Here is a 26395-nt window from a genome sequence, read left to right on the forward strand (position 1 = left end):
CTGCTAAGCCTGGTGGGAAAAAATAAAAACTGGCACCACATCATGTGAAAATTGGTCAGAGCCCGCAATGTGTTATTAAGAATGCCAAAGTATGCGTACTGCAGGCCATAGCCTACTGTACAATGCTAATTCTCAGATTAGCCCGACCAAATGCTCTGTTCACTTTGTCCCGGCATTCATTCATTTGAACTGTGTTTTCTGCTTCTAACAGGAGATCTCTCCAGAACATGTTTCCGCAGTCAGGGAAATCCCTCGTGTTCGACAGTTTTCCTGATCCCACAGACACATGGGAAATCATCGAGACCATCGGGAAGGGGACCTACGGCAAGGTCTACAAGGTGCTCAACAAGACCGATGGAAGCAAGGCGGCCGTCAAGATACTGGACCCCGTCCATGTGAGTTTAATCAGTTTATGTCCGAAAACTCATGCTGCATGTGTGGCTTAATTTAGTAGAATATTAGTCAATATTATTACACTGCCTATTATGACTTCTGATCTCGGCATCATCAAAAATGAGGGCTCTGCCCTCAATGTATTTCCAAGAAAATATATAAAGGTTGAATCAGTTCCGCCCTTGTGGATAATGAGCACAGACCTCATTAATTTAGTATGTTATCATTTCTAATAAAAGGCCATGATTAAAAATGCACTAGTATTAACTCCTGGTTATAGAAGAGACTAAATGCTGTATTGAATTGTCATGCTCTACCATACAGATTGGACAAAATGAAAATGTATTCACTTAAAAAAAGTTACATAGTGCCACCATAAATAATGATAAGCCAAAAGCAAGAGTCAAACAGGAGACACAATCTGAGACTTTGTTTCCTTTACATTCCTTCACCTGTCAATCTTCCAAAACAGATGACAAGTATAGTCATAATTAGTCATGTTGTACTGTACTGTCACAACCTCCTTATAGAGTACTGAAGGGAGATGTCTTGTCTCTCCACGGTACATTGAACTACATGGCTTATTTAACAGCTCTAACGAGGAGCCGCCCATTTTCATCTGCTAAATATCCATTCCCAGCTGTCTTAACCAATTCAATCCGGGAAAGCATCTGTGTCACAGAAAATTTGTGGGGACATTTTTAATTTGTGTTGTTAATATGGTTAAAAAATAGGCCTTTTCCAAAATAAAGAAAACTATATTTTTTCCTTTTATTGAAATTGGCAGATCAACAAGCTATTGTCAAATAGCCGTCGCTTCTTTTGTACTTATATAGTTACAATAGTTGCCCACTGGAACCCTCCGGAAATATTGTTGAACACAGTAACCTGTTCTGCATACAAATTGTTTTTTATTTATTTTTTATCTCTGTTACCTTGGTTTCTTGTAATAAAATGTGCCCTTGGAGCACAAATCATTTCCCTCATTTTAATAAACTATAGCTGTATGCATGACTGCATTAAATGTTGGCGTGAAATCATTTTTAATAGGTCTGACTCAATGCAAGCACATCGATAACAAAATGGTTGTCCTGACAGTGATACTAATGCATATACACATGAAGTGATTTATAATTCATAAATGTGACAAGGTTATTGGTAAAGCTTTGCCTCTCACTATGCCTTACTTCAGTCGATTAACTATTTACTATTAAGATGACATTTTGTAGTAGGGAAATAAGTGCAGGTGTTCAACGTTAACTGGCAATTGTCCCTTTTGGCAGGACATTGATGAGGAGATTGAAGCAGAGTACAACATCCTCCAGGCTCTCTCTGACCACGCCAATGTGGTCAAGTTCTATGGAATGTACTACAAGAAGGATGTGAAATGCGGCGACCAGCTGTGGCTCGCTCTGGAGGTAGGACACCACTGTAGCAACCTCTTTACTGTGAGTCTAATATGGTACATGATGATGATAATAACAACTCCCACATGATGACTGCAAAGTGCGAAGACCATGCTCATTTGTGGTGTGACTTTTATTATTATTCGTTTATTGCAGGCATGTTCTCACATAGACATCAAAGGGGGCTTGAGCCCTGCCCGTTTACCCGTTTGTAGAAAACTGCCCTCTCCAGACCATAAATGCTGCATTTACTAGTGGTGAAAGAAACGCATGGTTTCCTCCGGCATTGGTGTGTGAATGGGTGAATGTAATGCACAATCTCTGTAAAGGCTCTATATAAATGCACCATTTACCATTTATCAGGAGAATTGCCTTTATCCGGACTCTCCTGAACTATGTCATGTATAGAAATCCATGTTGTAGGCCTACGCCACATCTTCAGTAGCCTCGGAAACCCAGACGTTTTTATTTCCAGGGAGAAACAAAAAGTCTGGTTCCGAGTCCACTTCAATACGGCATAGAGTAGCGCAAACATCGCTCACTCTCTGCTGATTTCTGATCGTCTGGCACCTTTGAAAAATTGACACACACACGCACACCCGTACACACACACACACACACACACACACACACACACACACTCCTCTCTCTCTCTGTCGCTCTAATTAATTAGTCTCATGTCCAGCAGCTGCACACAGTTTCTGCCGGCGGATCCTGCCGGGAGCTGCCTATGCCATAGAAAGCATAGGTGAGTTCCAGGCTACATCTTCAGTAGCTAAAGAGTGCGGGGTCGTGCCATGACAATAGCGTATCTACAAGCTCTGACGCGTTACCTTGTAGATCCGCTATTTTTGCAATGTTGGGGCCAAAAGTGTCCTTTTAGGGAATTTCAGATCCTTCTCTAACATTCCACGTCCAGCTGTGCCATTGCATGTGTGGAAGGTTTTCTATAAAGATTTATCCATATAGGCTACATGTAGATGTAGTGCCCCAGGCAAGACCACAAGGCCACAACAACTCTGCCAATCGGGCTCAGCTCAGGCACGGTAGTTTGTGTGTTGGTTTGCTGAGTGGGAGACAGTGGTTCGATCCCAGCTTGGGTCGAGACCACTACATATGATGTCAATTGTGGCTTGTTTCTTTGATTGATTGATTGAAATATCTATTAACAGTTTGCAGAATTACAGTACATTTCAAGCACAAACTCAATACAAAGACTGTTAACTGTGAGTGGACGACCCAATTAAGCATTACACTTGTTTACAAGAGGGTCCACCATGTTCAATTCATAAAAAATTCTAGTTCATTGGACATGCCAAAATTCACTTGGAATGATTTGTTTGCACAGTAAACATGTTTTGCTGTGTCATATACACATCCAAGTGAGAGACTGCTATCTTGCATTCGTCATGTATAAACGCCTCAGTTTATTTCCCTGCATGCTGGCTGTGACATGCGACATGTCATGTAGACATTTACAACTGTAGCATGCAGACTAAAGATCCAGTTGCACCTCACACGGCATGCCGTCTAGCCAGGTACAGACGTGATGACCAAATAAGACCCAAGGATTATGTAACCATTTAAGCCACCACAGGCAGTGTTGGGCCTCTTTGAGCTCCAATGCACGTGTGTGTGTGTGTGTGTGTGTGTGTGTGTGTGTGTGTGTGTGTGTGTGTGTGTGTGTGTGTGTGTGTGTGTGTGTGTGTGTGTGTGTGTGTGTGTGTGTGTGTGTGTGTGTGTGTGTGTGTGTGTGTGTGTGTGTGTGTGTGTGTGTGTGTGTGTGTGTGCGTGCCCGTTCGTCCGTCCGTCTGTCCCTCCCTTACAGTATGCGGACAGCTGCAACACCGCTGGGTGACCATTCGCAGATACTGTTGAGCAGCCTAAAGGGCTACAGTACAGCTGAGCTTCACACTAACCACTATAACAATAGCACAGCACACACACACACACACACACACGCCTGCACTGCTCAGTTCACACGGGTGTGATTTTGACTTCTAGGCCACCTTTGGGGCTTGGTATAGTGAGCCACTTTATCACTCTGCGGTAGGTTGTGGGTCGGTCGGAGCAGAGGCAGCTCTGGTGTCAGTGTTGGCTTCGCCAGCATCACAGCGTGAGGATTTTCAGGTTATCTGGGCCATTCTGTTTGTTTTAGCCATGAACTGCTCTGCAGTGGTGTGCACAGATAGACACTAGGGGGTGCTAGAGCACCCCCTAGTGTCGGGAGAGTCCGTCCAAGTGCAGTGAAGATACGAAAAGTAAAGGTAGTCCCAGACACTTGTCCCAGAAACCTACATTTGTTTAAGACGGGGTGAAACAACCGCTTAAATCGCTAAATGTAGTCAGCCTGTGCCATGTTTTCCCACTGTAGCTGAATTGGAAGCAGTACTGGCACCTGCAGTGTTTATTCTTTTACCGGTTTGAATGGGTGTGTATTGTGTACTGTATGTCGTGGCCACCACAAACATGGACCCGCCACCAAATACTTGTAATTCCAGTAGTAAGGTGAGATCATTACATAATTCATATAAGAGAATCAATTCGTAACAATATCTACACTACAGTATGTCAACATGATATCATCATGGGATGATATGAATAGTACATGTCACAGTTATTGTGGCAACATTACTATCACCTTTGTTAACCACTTGAACCTCCAGCATCCATATTCTAGGGGGAACGTTCACCAACAATAGGCGATCTACAAGCTCGCAACGCGACACGTTGCAAGCTTGTACATCTTTGTAAAAAAAGATGTAAAAAGTGTGTAGAGTGAAATCAGAACATACCAAAATGCAACTCTTTACAGGTCTATTTTATTTTTAAGTGGTGCTGAATTTGCAGCTCAACAAAAGTTTCGTCTTAGTTTATGACGTAGGATAATTTCATGATACATTCAAATCTGTGATATGATACGATTGTGAGTGTTTTTTATCACGATAAACGATACTAACGAATCGATTATCGTCCCATCCCTAAGTCTGAGGCATACAAGGTTCAAACTGTGATATTTTATGTAAAAAATATCAAAGAGGACTTTGAGGCACCAGCTGCTTTCCTCAATCATGTCTCAAATGACCCTGGCTTTCATATTTCATTTCCTGCTATGTAGCCCATTTCCAAATGTCAAGTGTAATGGAGGTCAACAGGGCCAAGAGGAAAGTGTGTGTGAGGTCTGACGCGGCAAAGAGGACAGGGAAATACCACACAATGGCTTGGCTGCTCCACCACATTTACTGTGTGGAACACAAAGACAGCATTTTCACCATATGCAGTAGTTTGGTCTTTGTCCGGAGACTTGTGGTGGAAACACGTTCGTGTTTTGAACTAGTACTAGTAGAGTAAGCAAGCAATGAGGCCCATAGGACAGTGCAGGATCCTATAACCTGTTTCTGTAGCGTATGGCAGCTTGATGTACAAGTACACTCCCTGGACGTGACGCTAGTAGTACTGTATGTTGCAGGGACTTACCCCCAAACCAACCCTTGATGCTCTTTGTATACCCTTTTTGGCTTTTCTAATGCAGTCCCCCAGGGACGTTATCTGTTTGTTATACCCATGTGTTTTTTGCCTTTGTGATTTGTTATTATTTGTGTTGTGACGCACTTTGTAAACTTGCTTTTGAAAGGTGCTATATACATGAAGTGTATTATTATAAAGCTTTACACCAAATATGAAACAGTTTAGCCGAAAATCACCTTTTAACATTGGCCATGCAACTGGATTTCCTGTGGTCTTAATAATTAGGCTCAGGAAAGTGCTGTGATTGGCATGTGGACTTTGACATCATAGCTTATTATGTAACGTATCGTGAGATGTGTCTGGTTGGTGTTTTCTGCAAGCCTATTTTGTTGAAGGATACATTCCAGTACATTGGTCTGGGTGTGTATAGTGTGCACATGTCTTTTTATTTATTTATACATTTTTATTTCATTTTTAGATGAAAGGCACAGGTACAGGCATACAAAAAAATGCACATAAAACATTCTTAACTTAAACTTAAAAAAATCTTTGCCAACTACAATCAGTGGCTTTCCCTTTGCCTCATTTAAAAAAATCCTACCCCCAAACCCCAGCACCAACCACCGTTGACAAAAAAAGAGAAAAATATAGTAATGATTATAACAATTAAATACAACATAAAGCTTGATTTTTTTTTTTAATTAACAACAAATTGTAAATAAAAAATAAAAAATAATCCCTCAGTCCCAACCCACCCCGTCATAGGCCTGAAAAGAAAAAGAAATGAGCAAAGATTTAAACAAAGACCAAAAAGAAATCTGTCTTTGTATTACAGACATGGGAAACACTTAAATGCCTGCCGACATGAAGGTCGAAGTGTATTATATGTCCGTCCGTTATAATGCCTATTATTTTATTTGGGGCATCGGGTTCATTATGCATGACGGAAACCCGACCCTCTTGTCTCGAGGAAGGATCTATCTGAATGGATTCTTTAAATAGCTATAAGGCTGTGCGTGGCATTGTCCCGTTTCCATTACTAGGCAGTATACTGTAGCGGCGCTTGGACACTAGCCTCTATAAGGCACCCATATTTCTGTAATCCAAGCTCAGTGGGCACTGCAGCCACCGAGCCACGGCATCAGGTGCTTTTCACCTCCACAGCTTGTGTTTCTGTGCTCTTTCATCACCGTCCACCTCGTTGACCTCTGCTAAGGGTCCTATAATCACTTGGCTTACTGGCTCTCCAGCCCTGCGAATCTAAGACACCAGAATAATCAGACAGTGCAGAGGAAGAAGTACTTTTTTTCGACTTAAAGTAAAACTACCGATGCCGCAATGTAGAAGTGCTCCGTTACCATTACAAGTAAATGCCCGGTGTTCAAAATTCACTTGAGTAAAAGTACAAAAGTATTCGTTTACTGAAAGTAAAAGTACTAATTTAGCAGAATGCCCCATGTCACAAGTTTCCAGATGTATAAATATGCTTTGTTAAAATAGCAGATCTACAAGCTCACAACGTGTCGCTTTTGCAAAGTATGCATATAGGGCCATGAAGTCGTTGCATGTTTTGTTAAAATCTACAAAGTTTTCACATCATTATTGTAGTGGATGGAGTTAAAAGTACAATATTTGCCTCTGAGATGTACAGTATAGAGTAGGAGCAAAAGTATTGGAAATTGGAAACACCCCAGTGAAGTAAATTTACTGTGTTGCACTTAAGTATACAGTACATTTACTTAGTTACTTTACACCACTGTAATCAGACCGCCTGCAGGGGAAGATGAGGCTACCGGTAAATGTTTTTTATAAGCCCTTCCTACTCATGTCCTGGAATCAACCGGGTATCATTTTACATCCTACCTGTTCAGCTTTCATTTATTGTCTTCTCTTCGGCCAGACTAGCCCGCCGAAGATTAACTGTGAATCTCCGGCGACATTGATTGATCGGCATGAAACATTGCACGCACACTCCCTGTCGGCCCAAAGAAGAACCTCTGCCCCACATTTTTCTTTCTCCAATTTGGCATCATGGTGGAGCTACAGTATAATAGGGCCGTTTCACGTTTTGGCCAATAACTCTTGAACCGTAGGTCGTACGATCGAAAATTCTACTCTCCCTGGATTCCATGGATCATGACCAGTGTTGATTTTGACAGCAAATGTTGATGTAGTTTTAGTCATAGTCTTTTGAATCATCTGAAATGCCTCTGTTAGTCTAGTTTAGTCGAATACATCTTCAGTTGATTTTGCCTTGATGCCATCGTAATGGCAGATTTTACACTTGGTTGCATGCTGAAAATGTGACGCGCTGTGAGCTTGTAGATCTGCTATTTTCATCATAGTTTTAGTTGAGCAGCCAGTCTGACTGCTTTGCAAAGTGCTTACTCGCCAAGTCATTTCCACACCATTTTGAATGTCCTACTCTGTATGCAAACTTCACCTCCATGCAAACTGAAAGCTCACAGCACAACACACCATCCAATCTGCAGCACTAATCCAGTGGCTGAAATCACTACTGGCAGTTTAGCTGTGCGCGTGCGTGCGTGGCTGCGTGCATGTGTGTGTGGGTGTCTGTGTGTGAGCGCTTGGGTACATGTGTATGTGTGTGAATATTTGGAGCCGAGATGTAGTGGACTAGAAGTAAAACTATTGGAATTTGGAAATATTCCAGTAAAGTAAAAGTAGCTCAAAATGTTACTTAACGACGGTGTGCCGTGATTTTTGTATTTCCCCCCCCCCAGTTTTTCATGTGTTTATGAGGTGACAGTAGGCCTATTTCAATAGACCCATTGGTGTGGTTGTTATGTGCAATGATGTCTTCCCTTTGTATTCAGGGTTTCTTCCTGGAGGCTGAAACATTGACAGTCAAACGTGCCAATGAAAAAAACTGTGATATATTAGTGACATCACCATATCATCCCCTCCCCTAACCCCTCCCCCTTTATCATACAACAACATTGTACCCTTTTTAGAAAAGATTATTCCTCATTATATAACAATAATACCTGATGATGATGTTTTAGGGTGGGGAAAAAAGCACCGTGACAGTAAGCATGAGGAGGTGGGGGGGGTGTCACTCACCATGGTTACCGTCCCTACCTCCATCCTCTCAACGGTAATTTTCCACATTTCAGCTGAGAAGAGAGCAGAGGGCCATCCTCCCCCCTTTCCTGCAGCACACAGAGCCAGCCCCTCTCGTCATCACCAACCTTAATTCAGCACAAATTATTCCCCTCCACTTTGGTGGGTCCGGTATACGAGTGCTTGTTACCGGTGTGACTATAATAGGCCATGTGAGGGCTTTAACCCATTTAGGCCTGACCTCGAAAAATAAATTAAAAAATCTTCTAAATCCTCCAGTTTTCTGAAATTAATATTTTCACGATTTTTCAAAAATAGCAGACCTACAAGCTCGTAGTGCGCCACTCGGTGGCACGCTATGAGCTTGTAGATCTGCTATTTGCTAACACCAAAAGGGGTTCCCGTCCAAAATGGATTAAACCTATTATGCATCAGATGGTTGAAAATAGCCCATCTACAAGCTCACAGCGTGTCACGATGTGAGCTTGTAGCTCTTAAACTAATAATAATTTAAAATAAATTTTGAATAATTTTGAAACATCTTAAAGGTATATTCAGTGATGTCACTCCAAAAACCTTAGGTTTCGTTTTTGGCTGTGGGACCCAGCCTTTCGTCCAATCAGGATAGAGAGTCAAAAACGAAACCTAAGGTTTTTTGACCCCCAGGGGTTAACTGGGGACAGGGAGGAACTCCTTATATGGTCAGCACACTCTATAGTAGAGAGGATTATCACAACAAAACAAAAAAATAAGTGATATTTGAATTAAGTGAAATCACTGAATATACCTTTAAATATGCAACTACTTGTATGGGGGATTCCTGGCACGAAGTATTTTCAACTGGGGGTCCTTGACATGAAAATGTTTGGGAACCACTGGTTTAAAATTTTAAGCAACAATTAGGAAGCAAGCCCCAAATAAGCGACTACACTTTATAACAAGACCCTGCAAAATACAACCCGCAGCTACCAATATTTACAAGCAACTTTACATAACAATCAAGCCCAACGTTGCTTAAAATAAACAGACCTGGCAACACTGTGCACCCCCTTTAGTATAGCAGATGTGGGCAGGAGATGAGTGGAGCACTTATGTGTTATTTTTTCCATCCCCTTTTTAAAAGCATGTTTTAAAGAAACCTGTGCTGCCATTGTGATCCGTTGTGGGGGATTTTTAAAAGCCTAGCTGTGTATTAGTGGTAAATTGAAAAGGCATTAGTCTGTCTGTGTCCACTGACTACCACTATATTGGTTTCTGGGATTCAGTTTTGTTCCTGCCATTTTGCCCCGATCTTCTGTTTGCCAGTGTTTGATGCCATCATCATGCATCTGGAAAAATTAACCCGCTTAAATGTCTGTTACCTGAATTTACCCGCTCTTACAAGTCTCTATCTATAGCCCTGTCCATATTCTCTGGACTCTGCCATCCTGAATTGACGATGAGGTCTAAAATGGTATTGTTAGGACTTTTCAATAAACCCTGTGTGAAAGCAGACACCTCGGCTGTTGTGGCCGTGTAAACGATAAGGTCACTAGTGTAACAAAAGGCAGTGCTTTCCCTGGAGAGGATCCAGGGTGCATACCGACTCAAACCTGCACGCAGAAATGTGCACATACTGTACCAGTGGTGTAAAGTAACTAAGTACATTTACTCAGGTACGGCACTTAACTTTTCCGCTGCTATCTATGTTTATAAACGTAGCTAGGCTATCGGTACCTGCTGGTGCTAACTACGCGTACGTTCATAGACAACCGTATACTATATGAAAGCAGCGACCGTCAATTTTGAGATATTGTTTTACTTTACTGGGGCACTTCTAATTTGCAATAGGCTACTTTTACTTCTACTCCACTACATCTCATAGGCAAATATTGTACTTTTACTACACAACAATTATTATTGTTATTGATATGACCCTCACAGGTCCATTTGGTTTGATTTTACACCCTCAAGAGTTGAATTATTGTTAAACTGCTGTATTACTTAATTTACAAGAAGTCCACACAATTAGAGGATGTAGAAGAATTGTTATTTTGATCAACAGCATGGAATTGTGAACAAAATATTACACGACGACAAAACATTCTGATGAATGGCTGATTTGCTCACTTTGCTCTGAACTCATGGTTTCTATATTTTATCACTTTGTGTTTTGACATATTGCTCTGCTCACCCAAGAATTGCTTTGATAAGATGTTAAAGCATAATAGATGGGCTGATGTCACTGTACGGCATCATGTCTGTCTGGGGTCTAAGTCACATCTTTATCTCTCATTATGCTGAAGGTAATAATTTAATGTCAACCGTGGGTATTATCAAGGTAATATGAAGTGCCAAGTACTTGCTTCAAGATAAATGTCCGTAAGCCTTTCATCGTCTACTTTTTTCACTGACAAAAGCTAAATAAAAACTGTGCTATGACGACTAAAACTGAGATTAAATATATTGACAATTTCATCAACAAATGAAAATTAGAAAGACATGTTCGAGAGGGACTAGTGGAGAAGAGATCTAGTAGAACTAAGTCATTTTATGCTTGGTTGCGCTCGGGTGTTGCGCTCTGAAAATATCCGATCTACAAGCTCACAACGATTCACTCACAGCACAGTGTGTTGTGAGCTTGTAGATCGGCTATTTCCAGCATGGAATCAAGTGTAAAATCAGGCATTACGAGTATGACGCCATCAAGGCCTGCCAAAATAAAAGTTTCACTGACTATGATATATACAATCAACTAGTGTAGATTTATAGTCGACTAAAATATTATGATTTTCAGTCGACTAAACCGGAGACATTTCAGATTACTAAAATATGACTGAAACTAAATGAAATCGTATTCAAAAGACTCACTAAAAATGTGCTGTCAAAACACTGTAGCATAAATAATTAGGGCCGGGACTAATTGCAATTAATTACGATTAATTAACTACAGAAAAATTAACGCGTTAAAAAAATTAACGCATTTTAATCGCATATTTTAATCGCATATTTTGTTTTCACCGCCGAACCGGAACGTTTCTCACTGGGCGCGCGTTTTCACTTACCTAAGATGCTGACGCACCCAGCAGCATTGCTGTCTGAGCAGTGAGCATTCACTTCCGCTAGTACTAGACGATAACAACAACAAACTGGAACAGCACACGTTAGCAATTAGCATGAGTGCCGACGCAAATAAGAATGCGCAGCTTGGGAAATTTAGTGGGACATTTAGATTTAAAAAGCGAGCCGATGGAAGCGTGGACAAAAATGCAGTTGTATGCACATTATGCGACAAAGAATTTGCCTATCACCGCAGCACATCGTCCCTCACATATCACATCAATGCCAAACATGTTGCAGCTAGCGTGGAAGTTCACGTTACTCCGTCTTCTTCAACGTCGCAACCTACACTCGACCTGATGCCTGGTTTCAGAGGCAAGATGACTAAGTCCACGTCTGACAAAATAACAAACTCCCTGGCTTACTGGGTTGCAGTCAACTGTAGACCACTTGCGGTGGTCGAAGATATGGGGCTGCAAAAAGTGCTACAGATAGCTTCGTCTGACACAACATATGTGCTGCCATGCAGAAAGACAATCTCAAAAAGAATCCAGCAGCTTTATGACAAAAAGCTTGAACTTGAACAGTTAACTGTTTCATATTTTTCCAAGGTTATGGGAGAGTTGGATTGAAATAGGGTCTATTTTATTTGTATGTTGTTATGGCTGTTTGTCCTCTGAAGAAACAGATGTTTTGTTTTCTAATGGTCAGGGTTCTGGAATGTACTTGAAATAGTATACATTTGTTTTACTTGTGAGTTTACAGGTCCTTGAATTGATATGGTCTAGACTGTATATTCAACAAAAAAAAGCTGCACTTTATGGCAAAAATGGCACTGATCTGTTGGTTTTGGTTAAGTACCACCTGATAAAAAATAAACAATGTTTTGTTGCTGAAGTTTATGTATTCACTATTCATTCCTTCACTCATAAAGTCATAATACCAAAATCCATTTGAAAAAATTGCTTTCTCACTGTTCTCGGGTCAAATAATGATATGCGATTAAAATGCGATTAATCTAGATTAATTAATCGCAGAGCCTGCGATTAATTACGATTAATTTTTTTAATCGAGTCCCAGCTCTATAAATAATATTTATAATCTTTTTGCAGGGATTAGTTCTTAGTGAACCACACAGTATGAATTTAAACTCAACGGTTGACGGTAGATACATCTAGCTTATCTTCCATTAGTCCTTGTAATAGAATGATTTAAGTATTTTTAGGAGTGCGATGCCATCAAATGTGATGAGTCATCAATAAAGTACTTAGAGATATAGATGTTGGTCTTTGAATGTTTTTCAGGTCAATGACCCCTGAGCTGAGAGAGATGAAGTATAGGGACCCCCTGCTTCATCAATTTGAATTGCGGGCCGCGCTGTGGTTAAAGGCTGCGACAGAATTAGAGCCCTAGGACTAAAACTAAAATCAAAATTTGCTGCCAAAAACAACAGTAAATAAATCACATTCCGTGCTACAAACTGACATACACACAAAGCTGTGCATAGGAGGGGCTAGCGCCCCTCAAAAACTAGACTAAAATGTTAGGGAAGAAAGTGGAGAAGAAATCCAGTAGAACTAAAAGAGATTGCTCTCAGTTGTTCTGCCATCTTACGACATTACAATTATAGTCAAGCAAAATCTTATGATATTTTGTCGACTAAAACTAGACTAAAACAAAAACATTTCAGATGACTAAGATATTACTAAAACTAAATTAATTTGATTCCAAAGACTATGACTAAAACAAAATAAAAATGTGCTGTCGAAAGCAACACTAAGATAGCTAGGGCTAACGTTTTGCTCGGCTATTATGCTATAGGGCAAAAAAAAGGAGCTCTCTCATTAATATGGATCTGTGTGTAAGCTAATGATGACAGCTGATCCCGACGGTGATGTGAGACTGATGTCTGTCTGTCTGTCTGTCTGTCTGTCTGTCTGTCTGTCTGAGAGCTGCTCAACCACCATTAAGCTTCCAGTCAAGCTAGGCTACATCCTACCCTATCCATCCTGCTACGCTGCTGTGGGTTTGTGATGGATGTTGATAGGCAGATGGAAAGATAGATACAGTAGATACAACTGAGAGAACTTTCCTTAATGATTATATCTGGTTTCAGTATTTATTTATGATGTATTTTCTCTATTATTAAGGTTATTTTTGCAGTCATTTTGTATTAGTGGTGGTGGAGGGGGGCGGGGCGGGGGTCGCAATACATGGTCAAAGCATTTCCGGGGGTCCCCAGCCAAAAACGTTGAGAACCCCTGCACTATGACATCATCAGACACTTACGTAACATGGTCAATTAATTGTCAATGGGAATTTAATGTTTGTGTAGGACAAAGATTGTGAACATACATACTAGACATGGGAGGGGATAGCGCCACTCAAAAAAGGTACAGAGAACTGAATGGACCTGGCCGGCTGTTATTTAATTCTGAGTTCCGAACTCGGCACACCCGTTATGCGATGGTCAGCCAATCACAGCGCAGAATGGCACACCTTCCATATTTCCCATCTTTGCAAGTTGTCTATCTTTAAAGATCTCCACTCTTCAAGTGGCTTTCTATTGCCGAAGTGGTCTAATTAGTTTGAGTACATTGACAAAATGTTTGCCACAGTTTTAGTCAACTAAGGCCTCTTTTAGACGGGGACCATCTCCATATAACACGTCAAAGTCCCGTTGCGTTCTCATTTTTTCTTACCCTTTACACGAGAACGCACACGTTATGATATGATGTGCTATTATGCTATACTGTCGCTAGGTGGCGATAACGGGCTGCCAAATAGACAGGTCACCTGCGCAACACGGCTCTGGGCGCGCCACGGGATGGTATATATTTTATAATACATTAGGCTACATAAACGCTGCTGCCGCGGCTGCCGTCTATCACAAGGCTTTTTATTTACATCATGGTTTTACATTCAACATCGCTGATGAGCAGCACTTTGTAGTTTGTAGGCGAGGAGGGAGGCTTGTTCAGGAACTCCATTATATCATAATGATATGGCTCTGCATCAATGTAATAAACATATGCGCTGTGAGCCAACATGAGCCATGATGTCATAAGTTTTGCGGATTCACCGTTTTGCCTGTTTATATGGAGACCATAGGAAACGGTGTTCTGAATGATTTCCACTCTGGAAGGCGGTTTCACTTCGATGCGTTTTCACCTCCTGAGAACACCGTTCTCGTCTAAATGACAGCGCTAAACGGTACTTTATTTTGCCGTTTTTTATGAACACCATCCTCGTGTAAATAGCACCTGAGTCTCTTTTGCAAGTGGGAACTGGCCATGAGGCAGAAACAAAATTACACTTCAATGCTACATCGTACATGTCAAATATACACAACAGCCAAATAATACATCCATGACATAGGCTACCTCAAGAAACCTATACAAAGGTCGCTTGTGAGCCTGTAGATCTGTTCTTTTCACTAGTTTGAGTCCCGGGAAAACGTCTTATCTAATTATTATTATTATTACCACTGCTGTACAACATCACTTCCACCCACATAACATATGCACCGTGTTGAATTATGAAACCTGACCCTGTCCATTTTCTGTAGCATCCTATTCCCTTGTATGTACTGTACAGTATATACAGTTTTGTACACATCTTTTTAGGATTCTTTCGAATGGTTCACCCATTCCTGGGACATGTACAGTAGGAATGGTCCAGTGGAAAGAAAAAAACTGGAAAAGAAAATGTTTTTTTTCGACCCCCCCAGGGGGTCCCGACCCACAGGTTGAGAACCCCTACTTTAAGAGACCGGCATCACTATGGTTACGAATCTGCCGTAAAAAAGGTCGTCTCTGGGTGACTAACGTGAGTTGTTGTGACTCTTATTAGGCCGTGTTGGGACCCATGAAAAAGTGCTTAGAAAATGAGTTTCGTTCCCATGTCAAGCGAACTACGCATTCAATGCATTTTTTCATAGATAATACCCTTCTAGACTTTGGGTTAAAAGTTCTACTCATAATATCCTGCTGTTTTTTTTTTAAAGCCATAAATGTATAAACAGTGTATAACCAAAAAACGAAAATCTTGTGCTGCTGTTTTTGCTTGTAAAATGTGTTTTTGGCAACACAAAATCTTTCTCAAATGTCAAATGCATATACTTAACATCTGAAACAAGTATTGGTGCCTTTAGTTTACTCATATGTGAATTTAGATCATGTAATGTAGCATATTTCTTAAAGAATATGCTTCAACTTAAGTGTTTGCCACACAGTACAATGAAACCTACACAGTAAATTGTGCCAAGAGCTTATGTTTCATACCTGTTTCAACCTACTGTGTAATGAAAGGTAGAAAAGAAAATCAGGGCACCTTGGACCAAAATGGCAGAAAATCTATCCAAATGTTACCACGCCCCCTAAATTGCAATAATGCAAAAAATGCACAAGACTAAAAATTAGGTACTAGAGGTCAGAATGATTACAACATAATTGTATGAAACATTTATTTATTTACAAGTACCGCAAAGTGTCACAGCATCTGTCATTTGTACACCCCCCCCCCCCCCCTGCCAAGGAAATATATGAAAATACAAAATAGCATACAAATGCCTCACAATAAAACCTTCTGTTGGCTGTGCTGTTTGCATTTATGCATTGCATTTAAATGGATGTAGGTAGTGTGGCAATTCTTTAACATCTTAATAATTCTTGAACAAAACAAGTAGTAGGCCTACATGGTAACATGTTGGGTTACTCATCCCTATCACTTTCATCAGTCATCATCCCATGTACCTCTTTCTTCTGTTTCTTTTGACACATTTTCACAGTCCTGGCAGTGACATAAATCAGTGCAAGACAGTTTTGCAGACATACATGAACATCTTTCAGTCTCACATTTGCTTTTTTTTTTACAATTACAGTGGACTACCTGCAACACACTATCAGGGGCAGGATTTCTAGTCATCCATGTTACTGTTAACTCCCCATCCTCCATGCCCCATCCACTGCCAATGGGTGAAGGAGCACACATCCTACTAGTCAGAGAACGTCTCATCACTGCTGCTTGGTAGTTTTCCCTTTTGCAATGTTGGTGGAGAGCATCACTTGTTGGGGGAATGGACAGTTCTGGCAAAGCTGATGATGCCGTACAGAATGATTTGTACCTTGCATCATTCACGTTTTTGGCAGATGATTGGCCATACAGGTAGCACACATATTTGCTCAGTGTGTTGAAAGTTGACTGGTCAAGGTTAAAACTGCTGCCAAGATGAACCTGCTTGGCTTACCTCAGTTGACTCAAAGAATGCCAAAGAGGTAACCTAAAAGTTCCTCAGACAGATTGAGGCGCAGCTTCCTCAGTGTAAGCAGAAGTCTCTGAGTATCACTAAGTGACTGTTTTGCAGGAGGTGGTAAACTTGGTGACACAAAATTGAACAACAACATGAAAGTCCTGTGAAGAATTTCATTTTGCTGTCATCAAATTCTGAAGGATCAAGAGTACGATGTTTCAACTCACTTTCTAATTTGTTGACTTTATCCCTAAGTGATTGACATTCAGCATTTAAAGATTTAATCTGTTCATGTAATGAGGCAATGTCATTTTGTGTTTCCTCTGTCTGGACCCCAATGCCTGGGACTTCAACAACAGTCTGTACCTCTGCTGTACTTCGATCAGTGATGGAGGTGAAACCAAATAACCTTGGCACGTAGTCAGGATGTAGAGGATCATCACTCTTTTCCCCTTAAATAACAAAAACAACAAAAACATTTACTAGAAATATGATATTAATTTGTTTACATATATGGGGTGTTTCAGACATCAGCCTCAAAACAAACTCATCCGGGACGGGGCTGCCAAATCATTGTGAGATTATTTTTTTACATTAACCACTGGAACAATAGCATCCCTATTCTGGAGGGAACATTTGCAGAAAATAGCAGATCTACAAGCTCACAACATTGTTGGTGTAGAGCAGGGGTAGGCAGCTTTAACCACGGGTGCCAAGGGTGACCACTGGCACACACTGGCAATGCCAGTGTCTCACTCTAATGCCAGTCTGGCATTAGAGTGAGAGAGGATTAGCCTGCATGTCTGTAACTGTGTACAAATGGAACCAATGGACCCCATTGGACCCCAAATGGACCCTTCTTAGGAACCAAATGGACCTTACAGGTCTGTAACTCTGAGAGATGGAACCAAATGGACCCTTACAGCCTGAGTGTACAAATGGACACATGCAGGTCTGTAACTCTGACACTATGGGTCCATTTGGTTCCATTCGTACACTCTCAGAGTAAGTCCATTTGTGCAATAACAATCAAACGTTATGTGGGTCCAAAAAAAAACAAAACAAAAAAAGTTTGATATTAAACCACTGTAGTGGTTATCAGTGGACTCTTAATGTGTCATATAAATCAGTGTCATACGATATTCTGAGGGAAACCATGGAGACTTAACATTCAGTAACTGCAGGGTGTGTTGATCAATAAGAACATTAACATTAAAGTCTTTCCACGGACTCACGTAACATGTTGATGAGTAATTACTCCTGACCAGATCTCTTTCAGGGGAACGGACTATGTTAATCCACTTCTTGGTCCACAAGAAGAGAACTCCGTTAGGTTCGTTTAAAACGGGACATTGTGTGAAAAGGCCCTTTTACATTGAACGTATGGTTTTACAAAAAAAGCAACATACCTGACAGAAAGTGAAAGTGGCACCCGCAAATCCATGTAGCCCTGAAACATGACTACATCGGCGAAGTGCAGCGATCCATTTACTTCTTTTTCCTTTACATTTCGGCAGTCTGTAAAAGGATAGCTCCGAGTTCTTTTTTAATCTGTTTGTACAGTCAATCGCACAATGGCTCTTTCCCATTTTCCCAGTTTAGAGAATGAAAACAGCGTCGCAACAGTGAGTTGCTAGGTTGCTATGGACAACAAAAAGTTCTTCCGCATACGAAGACGTTACGCGCATACTCAAGGGAATAAAGCGGCTACGCGATTGGTCCACGTGACCAAAACCACACCACTCCCCTTGCACATATTATTACGCCTTGTAAGAAATAGTCCCGTTTTAGATCGCGGATTATAAAATAACTGCAGCGTCGGACGAGTAGAACTTTTTTATTTAGACTGTCTACCTATAAATCTCTTTTATGGAGAAAAAATTGTGTAGTCCCCCTTCCGTGGGAACGGACCTGAACGAAAAGGGACCTCACAATACGGCCTATATGTACATGCTGCTGTGTTGTTGCCGAAGCTTTTCAGTAAACTTTACTATTTTGATTATAATCACTGTGTGGACATTTGAGACATTATTACAAAGATGCCCCTGCCAGCCCGCCCCTCTGCAATGAACTAGCTTACTGTACTTATTCGCGCAGTTTTCTAACTCAGAAAGTTAACTGAGCAATCAGGTAAATAAACAAACTTGCAGGATTGCAGTGTCACTAAACACGGGTGAAATTCACCCGAACACGTGCCTGTAGAATAAAAACAGGGATATGGGCAGGAAAACAAACCTACCTTCTATGACGTCACTGAGCATCATGAAGGTAGTGAAAGACCCACCCACCTCAGAAATCAGCAACATTAAAAATGAAAATTACAAAAATATAGTTGTCTGGGTGAGAATTGCCCGTGTTTAGTGTTCTAGGGTTTAGACAATAAAACATTATCAAAGAGCATGAATACAGCAGCAAATCAGGCAGAACAGTGAGTACTTTCTTACTTTCTTTCCCCTATTATTACTATTACTAATCTGCCCCATGAGAAAGAGAACCGCTCCATCTCTTGCCCACACTGTGAAATCTTGGGATCAGAAAAGATTTCAGCCATTGCCATAATATCTCAGACTGAAAATTATGCATACGGTACCTTTACTGTAGATGCTGCAGATTTAACTTAAACCCATTGTTAAAAATGTGCTGACTCATTTTGAGCATGATAAAAAGCCATTTTCTTTTCCTTTTGTGTGCCGCTTCTATCGTAGCTCTGCAACGGTGGCTCCGTGACGGAACTGGCCAAAGGCATGCTGAAGAGAGGGGACCGAATGGAGGAGGCCGTTATCGCCTACATCTTGCACGAAGCACTGATGGTAAGTGCGTGTGGCAGCTGTTAAAGATGGAGTGCCGTGATCAACTTATGTAACTTGGATAGTATTTTATGTAGACATAGCATGGTATACGCATAGTTTCATTATACAGATAATCCACTGGGTTCTTTGCTTACAATATGATTCATGATTCATGACGGTTTAACCCATTTATTGACCTGACGTCGAAATTAAAAAAAAATCTTCTAAATGCTGACAGTTTTTTCTGAAATACCTGTGTTTCTTTATCAGTGGTGCTCAATATTTCATGTCAAGGACGCCGACTCCCATCTGAAAATATGTTGTTCCAGGAACCCCTCAGAAGCAAAGACTTGAGTTAAAATGTACGCTCTGAAAGAATATATATTTGTGCCGCATTTTCACGATTTTTCAAAAATAGTAGACCTTCGAGTGCTGCGCTATGAACTTGTAGATCTGCTATTCTTCAACAGCTAAAGCATGACATAATGCTTAAAACACCAAACGGGGTTCCTGCTAAATGTCTAAATTGTAAATTGTAAATCGCTTCTCAGGGCCTCAAACACCTGCACATCAACCAGACCATCCACCGTGATGTCAAGGGCAACAACATCCTGCTCACCACGCAAGGAGGCATCAAAATGGTGGACTTTGGTATGTGTGTGTGTGTGTGTGTGTGTGTGTGTGTGTGTGTGTGTGTGTGTGTGTGTGTGTGTGTGTGTGTGTGTGTGTGTGTGTGTGTGTGTGTGTGTGCGCGTGTGTGTGCGTGAACCTGACATATGTAGTACATGCTGACCTCCAGTCTTTGGAGCCAGTATACAGTCCAGACATATCAGTGTTACAGTGAAGCAGAGTCTCCAGACGATAAGACCGGCAAACCGAGTGATTGGTCAGATTGTGACACACAACAAGACAAACCGTGGTGATTGGACAGATTGTGACACACTACAACAAGCTATGGAGAATTGCTCATATCGCTGCTGTCGGGCTGAGACCTCTTATCTCCGTGTTTTAAAAGACGACTTCACCCGTTTTCTCTAGAGTTAGAATTGATAGAGACCTATTCCTCCTCCCATCCACTTGCATGAAGTTGCTCACGCAGTGCATGAGGCGTTTTCACCCGTTCTTCCGGGTTGGAACAGAGTGCATTCTGGGTGCATTTTGGACCAAACGTGAACGTCAGGAACGACTGTTGTGTATTGGCTCGCGTATTCATGTGTAATGGCCCAGTGCCGCACAAGAAGGCACTGGTAGTAGTACCTACTTTCCGCCACCATGTCCATTCCGCTTCAGTGTTTCCTCTCGGTGGCCGGGGCATGGTTTTCTCAGCTTTATTAGTGTGGTTATTGCCACAGCGCAACCACACTATTGTTATTGTCAGTTTATTGTATGACTGGAGTAACCTCTGACGTCATAAATGGTTGAAAACGTGAGTGCTTTGCCCTCTCATTGGACAGTATACAGTCATGCTTAATTGGGTCGTCCACTCACAGTTGACAGTCTTTGTATTGAGTTTGTGCTTAAAATGTACTGTTAATACATATTTCAATCAATCAATCAATCAATCAATCAGTCATACCCAACTCAACTCTTTTAAAACTCATTTTGACCTGAGATCAGATTCTAAAAATGTCTTCTACATACTGACAGTTTTCTGAAAAAGCTATGTTTCTATGTCAGTCGTTCTTCGATTTTTCAAAAATAGCAGACCTACAAGCTCGTAGCGTGCTGAGGTCGAGGAGGATGAGGATGGGGAGGTGACCAGAGTCAGCAGACAGGAAGATATCGTTGGTGACCTTTGTGAGTGCAGTTTCAGTACAGATATCGTGATACAGTATGTCCTTGATGAAATCGCAATATATTGAATATCGCAATATATGGAATATCATGATATTATCGTTACCGAGGGAATAATATCGCCACAGATATTGTATCGTGAGGTACCCATATCGTCCCACCCCTAGTTGTTACTATAGCATGCTGCATGCTCTGACTCACAACTGTTCCCAGCTAGAGAGCCAGGAGGAGGGCCACATGAAAGAGATCCTCAACGCTTTTGTGACAGTAGACGGATTAGTTATGTGGAGGAGGATGGATCTACTGTAAGCTATACTGACATGCTTGGGCATGATAACATGCGCACGCACACAATACACACAGAGTTATATAAACCTGCAGTACAGTAGGCAATTTGTTTTCTCCTAAATAATCCGATCATGCCCACATTCTTACACACTCTGCCATGCAGACACACACACCTACTGTATGTGCTACTGCAGTCGAGTGTCGACGATGTCTTGTTTATTGTTGTGTATTTCTTATAGCTTTAAATGTCTCGATGAATTGAATAAACAGGACCACAATGGAAACATGCCCCTATACAGTATAGGGCTATAGACAAAAAAAGGGTTTCAAAGAAGTACGTAATTCCCAAAAAGGTGTAGACTGCAGATTTGCAAAGAAAATAATTCCAAGGCAATCCGTCTTTGATGTTATCTTTTTAGCAATCATTGGAAAATCGTACCACACGTACTATTTCAAACTGTTAATAAAATATTCAATCAATCAATATATCAGTCAATCAATCGTTTTAGCTCGAGACCCAAAAGAAAAATGGGCGTTTTACTTTAAAAAATGGGTCTGTGACCCGATTCGGGACCCATGTCTGACTCGGGCAGTGTGCTACTATATCTAACTATCCATAATATCAGAGTGTGAGTGTACAGTACATACAGTACAGTACACTCCCCTTTGAAAACCCCTATACCTTTCCACTACATTAGCCAGAAGTGACTCATAAACAGAGATAACACTGTCAATTAGAATATGCATGAAGATAGAGGGCCTCCATCATCCTTCTTAGCATTATGATTCTTTCCCCCCACCTCGTGTCGGATGTGCCTCTTTAGCATCTCTACTGGTGATGATGATGAGTCATTGCGGGGGTTTCATCTTCCTCAGCTGCTTAGCGGAGCGTGAGAATCCATCGTGACTCCATGCATGTGTGTTCCACTGCACTGAGCACGTGTCCCCTCACTATACCCCCTCCCTTCCTTTTTCCATACTATGCCTGATTTAAAATTTTGCCATCCAAAAAGACTTAGACTAGCCGACTGAATATACAGTTGATTTTGTTGACAGAAAAACATTTTAGTCATCTAAAAAGATTTGTCGACTAAATTTACAGTTCAGTCAGATAACTCACAAATCAATATTTATTATAGAATGAGAATACAAGTGTTATAATATTGTATCTTGGCGTTCGGCTCTGCTAAAAAAAAATCTCCCTGCGCGGCACAATTAAACACCATCATTATTAAAGGAGAATTCCATACTAAAAGGCTTTCTTACCTTTCTTTGTAGTTATGTCCCCATCAAAGAGGTCCAGGTGTTATTTTGTGCAAAAGCTCCTTATTGGCCATTTCCCCTACCATAAGCCCTAAATGAATTGCATTGAATTGAATGGGATGTATGGGGTGTTGTGCTAATTCGCTTATTTCCATCGAAATAAGTAGTAAAGTGTGCCGCTTGGGTTATTATTTACATTATGAAGAGAGGATATATACAAAAATATATATAATTTTGAGCAATGGAAATAAGCGAATTAGCACAACACCCCATACATCCCATTCAATTCAATGCAATTCATTTAGGGCTTATGGTAGGGGAAATAGCCAATAAGGAGCTTTTGCACAAAATAACACCTGGACCTCTTTGATGGGGACGTAACAACTACAAAGAAAGGTACAGTAAGAAAGCCTTTTAGTATGGAATTCTCCTTTAAGAGCAGGGAGATAGATATACAATAACAATAAATAAATAAATATGGGGAAAATGAATGGGAAATTATTTCCTGGTGCCCTCGCAGTGCAGGGCAGGACTGCAGCGCTCTATACCTCCTAGCTGAGCCACTGCCACCCCCATTAGTAATTTACAAAACAAAAGAGGTTTCTGCCTGACAGTAACAATCAGGTTCTCCCAGCTGTGTCAATAAAAGAGGAAAAAGCTCTGTGCTTTTGTGCTCCTCCGCTAATAGGTAAGTCAAATGCTCTTAAAATTATGAAATAAAGGCGAAAGCCACAAAAAAAAACATTTAAAAGAAGCCCTGCACTTTAATGGAATAACACAACACAAAATAAATGTTGAGTGGAGATTTGATGTTGTGTAATGAAAAGAGGCAGCAGTCTAATAGTCTTCTAAACATAAATTATCCAATAATGAGTTTTCTCCGGACTGTATGCATAATCTGGGCTTATTGGGGCGTCCATACAGGCAACGGTGGCACTGGCAGCGTTGCCATGTCTGCTTATTATAGGCAAGTTCAGTGTTTTTTTTTAATGAAGTAAAAGTATCAATAGCCAACTGCAATCTAGAAATACTCTGTTAGTAAAAGTCCGGAATTCAAAATGTGCTTGAGTAAAAGTACAAAAGTATTGGCATCAATATGTACCAAAAGTAAAGTACTTGTTGCACTGCCACTATAATCGATGGAACCCGGCTACACCGAGTGAGTGTGCGGTGCGCAGGTTGTGTATAAGGTCCGCACGTGAATATCTTTTTTTACGCAAGTGCTCTATTTTTCCACGTGTCCGCGGGGGTTACGCAGCATTTCGCCTCGCCTCAGAGGAAATAAACTGTAAATATGGAACTCCCTGCAGGACGGACAAATTGTCGGTGCAGCCACCTAGCTGCTTCCGTTCTGCTCCATGTGTGGTACGGTTCCGTTCTGTCCCCAGTGTAGCCCCCACCGTCCACTCCCATTATAAGCGAGATCTTTAGCTGCATTGTTCTCTGAATTGAGGTTCAGATTTCGTGAGGAACATTTGAATGAATCGCAAGACTGAATCGCCAGATTTGTCTTGATAAAATCTTTAAAAATTGAAGTGAAGTGAGTGGTGCAACTCCGTGTGGGGGTCTCCGTGGGGCAGGGGCGGAAGCGCCAGACCCACAGGAACGCACCCAGGATGCTGGCCCGATTCCGGCGAGCCGCCCCACGTCCGAAACGGTTGAGAAATGACAGAGTTACCGTGTGGGGGTCCCTCTACTGTACCCTCTACAGTCTACTCCAGTGTTCCCCAACCTTTTTTGTCCCAGGGAACACTTTAGAGTCTACTCTACTCTACTGTACTGTACTGTCACTGTACTACTGTACTGGCACACCCGAAATCACCATATACAGTATACAGTTAATATGTGCGTGTGTGTTTGTGTGTGGCGAAAAACAACCATGCTGTTTTCGCGCTCAGACGCACCCACCCACCCAGCCATCCACACACCCACCGGCACCCACCCACCCACACACAAACACAAACCACAAAAAAAAAAACATATTGCAATTTTCACCATCATGCATGCTGTTTTCAAATACCGACAGGTGTGCTTGTGTGGTCGCTTCTTTGTGGGCTTGTTTTTCAATACACCTGGTTGCTCATTTCTGTCGCAGAATCTGGCAACACTGAGCACGGCAGCGCTTGCGTTGAGTGTCTTATTTGCTTAAGAATACCCTGACAACAAATCAGTATGGAGAGACCGGGCCTGAATAGCAACCACCCTCTGCACTCTGTACTGAAAGGAAGCGAGACGTCAGATGCTGTGAGGATGTAAATGTAAAGTGGTTCACCAACCTGTGCACGTGATGCAAATAATGCATTCCCTCCACTCTTAAGAAAAGTGAATAGGAACCAATTTAGCATGTGAGCATTTTAAACGTAATGGATTGTCAGATTGTGGCACCATCTGCGGAAGGCAGTATATCCAGTATGGTAGAATAATAACATTATTTCCATAAAGTGGTGCATACGTACAGTATGCATGATGCACAATTGCACATGCATAACTGTAACAATATTCTGTACAGTAGGCTACACAAGATCCCGCTGAAGAAATTATTTATCAGTAGTTGTAGACGGTTTTATCAGTAGGGAAGGGCAATAAAAGAATGTTATGCATGGATTCATAGTCCACAAAAATCACACTTGTGTGAAGTGGGTAGTGAAGGGGTGCTCTTATCGTCATACGGTACATCATTTATTTTTTATTTAGCGAATGCAAAGTCCTAAGCCAAACGGTTGCCTCCTGGTCTGCTGTGTGGAGGGTAATTAATCCTCCTTCCAGTCTTTGGAGAGGACAAACTTCTATGATGTGCTTCATAGTTTGCTCCTCACCACACGCACACAGTGGGCTTGGGCTACTGCCCCATTTGTGAAAGCTGGCCAAGCAGGGGCCATGTCCAGTCCTGAATCTATTGAGCGTAGACCACTGTCTCCTTGGGAGGCTGGTACCAGGTACCTGTTGGTTGGGGTCTGACACCAGGTGTTTGTTTGGGACCTCATTGGACTCCCATTCCCTTTTCCAAGCTGATTTGATGGTGAAGTCAGCTGATGTGGGGTTCCTCCAAATTGGTCGTCTCGATGAGCTGGGTGTCCACTTGGTGTGTGTGTGATGACCTAGACCAGACAGGGGCACAATATTCTGCTGCAGAGTATGACAGGGCCAGTGCTGAGGTGCGCAGTGTGGAGGCTGCCGCCCCCCATTTTGCACCAGCAAGTTTGCAGAGCAGATTGTTTCTGGACTTCACCTTAGCTGCCGTCCCTTTTAGGTGTTCCTTGAAGGACAGAGTTCTGTCGAGGTCTTCGGTGAGCACTTGTTCCAGTGGGTCGAAGTCTGGTGCTTGAAATGCCAGACAGATGTCGTCAGCATAGATGAATTTGCGGGATTTGGTGGTTGGTAGGTCATTTGTGTAGATGTTGAACACGGTTGGAGCTAGAACTGAGCCTTGCGGGAGTCCATTTTGCTGTGTTCTCCATGCACTTGTGTTCTGTCCGAGGTGGACTCTGAACCTCCGGTTGGTCAGCAGAGTTTGGATAGTTGCTGTTGCCCAAGCAGGGAGCACCTTTGTGAGCTTTAGTATGAGGCCTTTGTGCCAGACAGTATCATAGGCTGCTGTGAGGTCAAGAAACACAGTACCT

The 26395-nt window shown here is 41.6% G+C and overlaps 1 protein-coding gene across 1 annotated transcript in view; it reads left to right on the forward strand.

The window, feature by feature from the left end:
- Positions 1-227: 227 nt before the first annotated feature.
- LOC310868083 (myosin-IIIa-like) overlaps positions 228-26395 on the forward strand; it is a gene marked incomplete at both ends in the record, with an annotated part of 38924 nt that continues 12756 nt past the window's right edge. Inside the window, 4 exons of the mRNA XM_083778339.1 lie at positions 228-395; positions 1677-1811; positions 19347-19451; positions 19982-20081. Coding sequence (XP_083634465.1) covers positions 228-395; positions 1677-1811; positions 19347-19451; positions 19982-20081 — 508 coding nt within the window. The remainder of the gene's footprint in view (positions 396-1676; positions 1812-19346; positions 19452-19981; positions 20082-26395) is intronic.

This window comes from Protomyctophum parallelum (assembly GCF_964188405.1).
Source record: "Protomyctophum parallelum genome assembly, chromosome: 12".
NCBI classification, from domain to species: domain Eukaryota; kingdom Metazoa; phylum Chordata; class Actinopteri; order Myctophiformes; family Myctophidae; genus Protomyctophum; species Protomyctophum parallelum.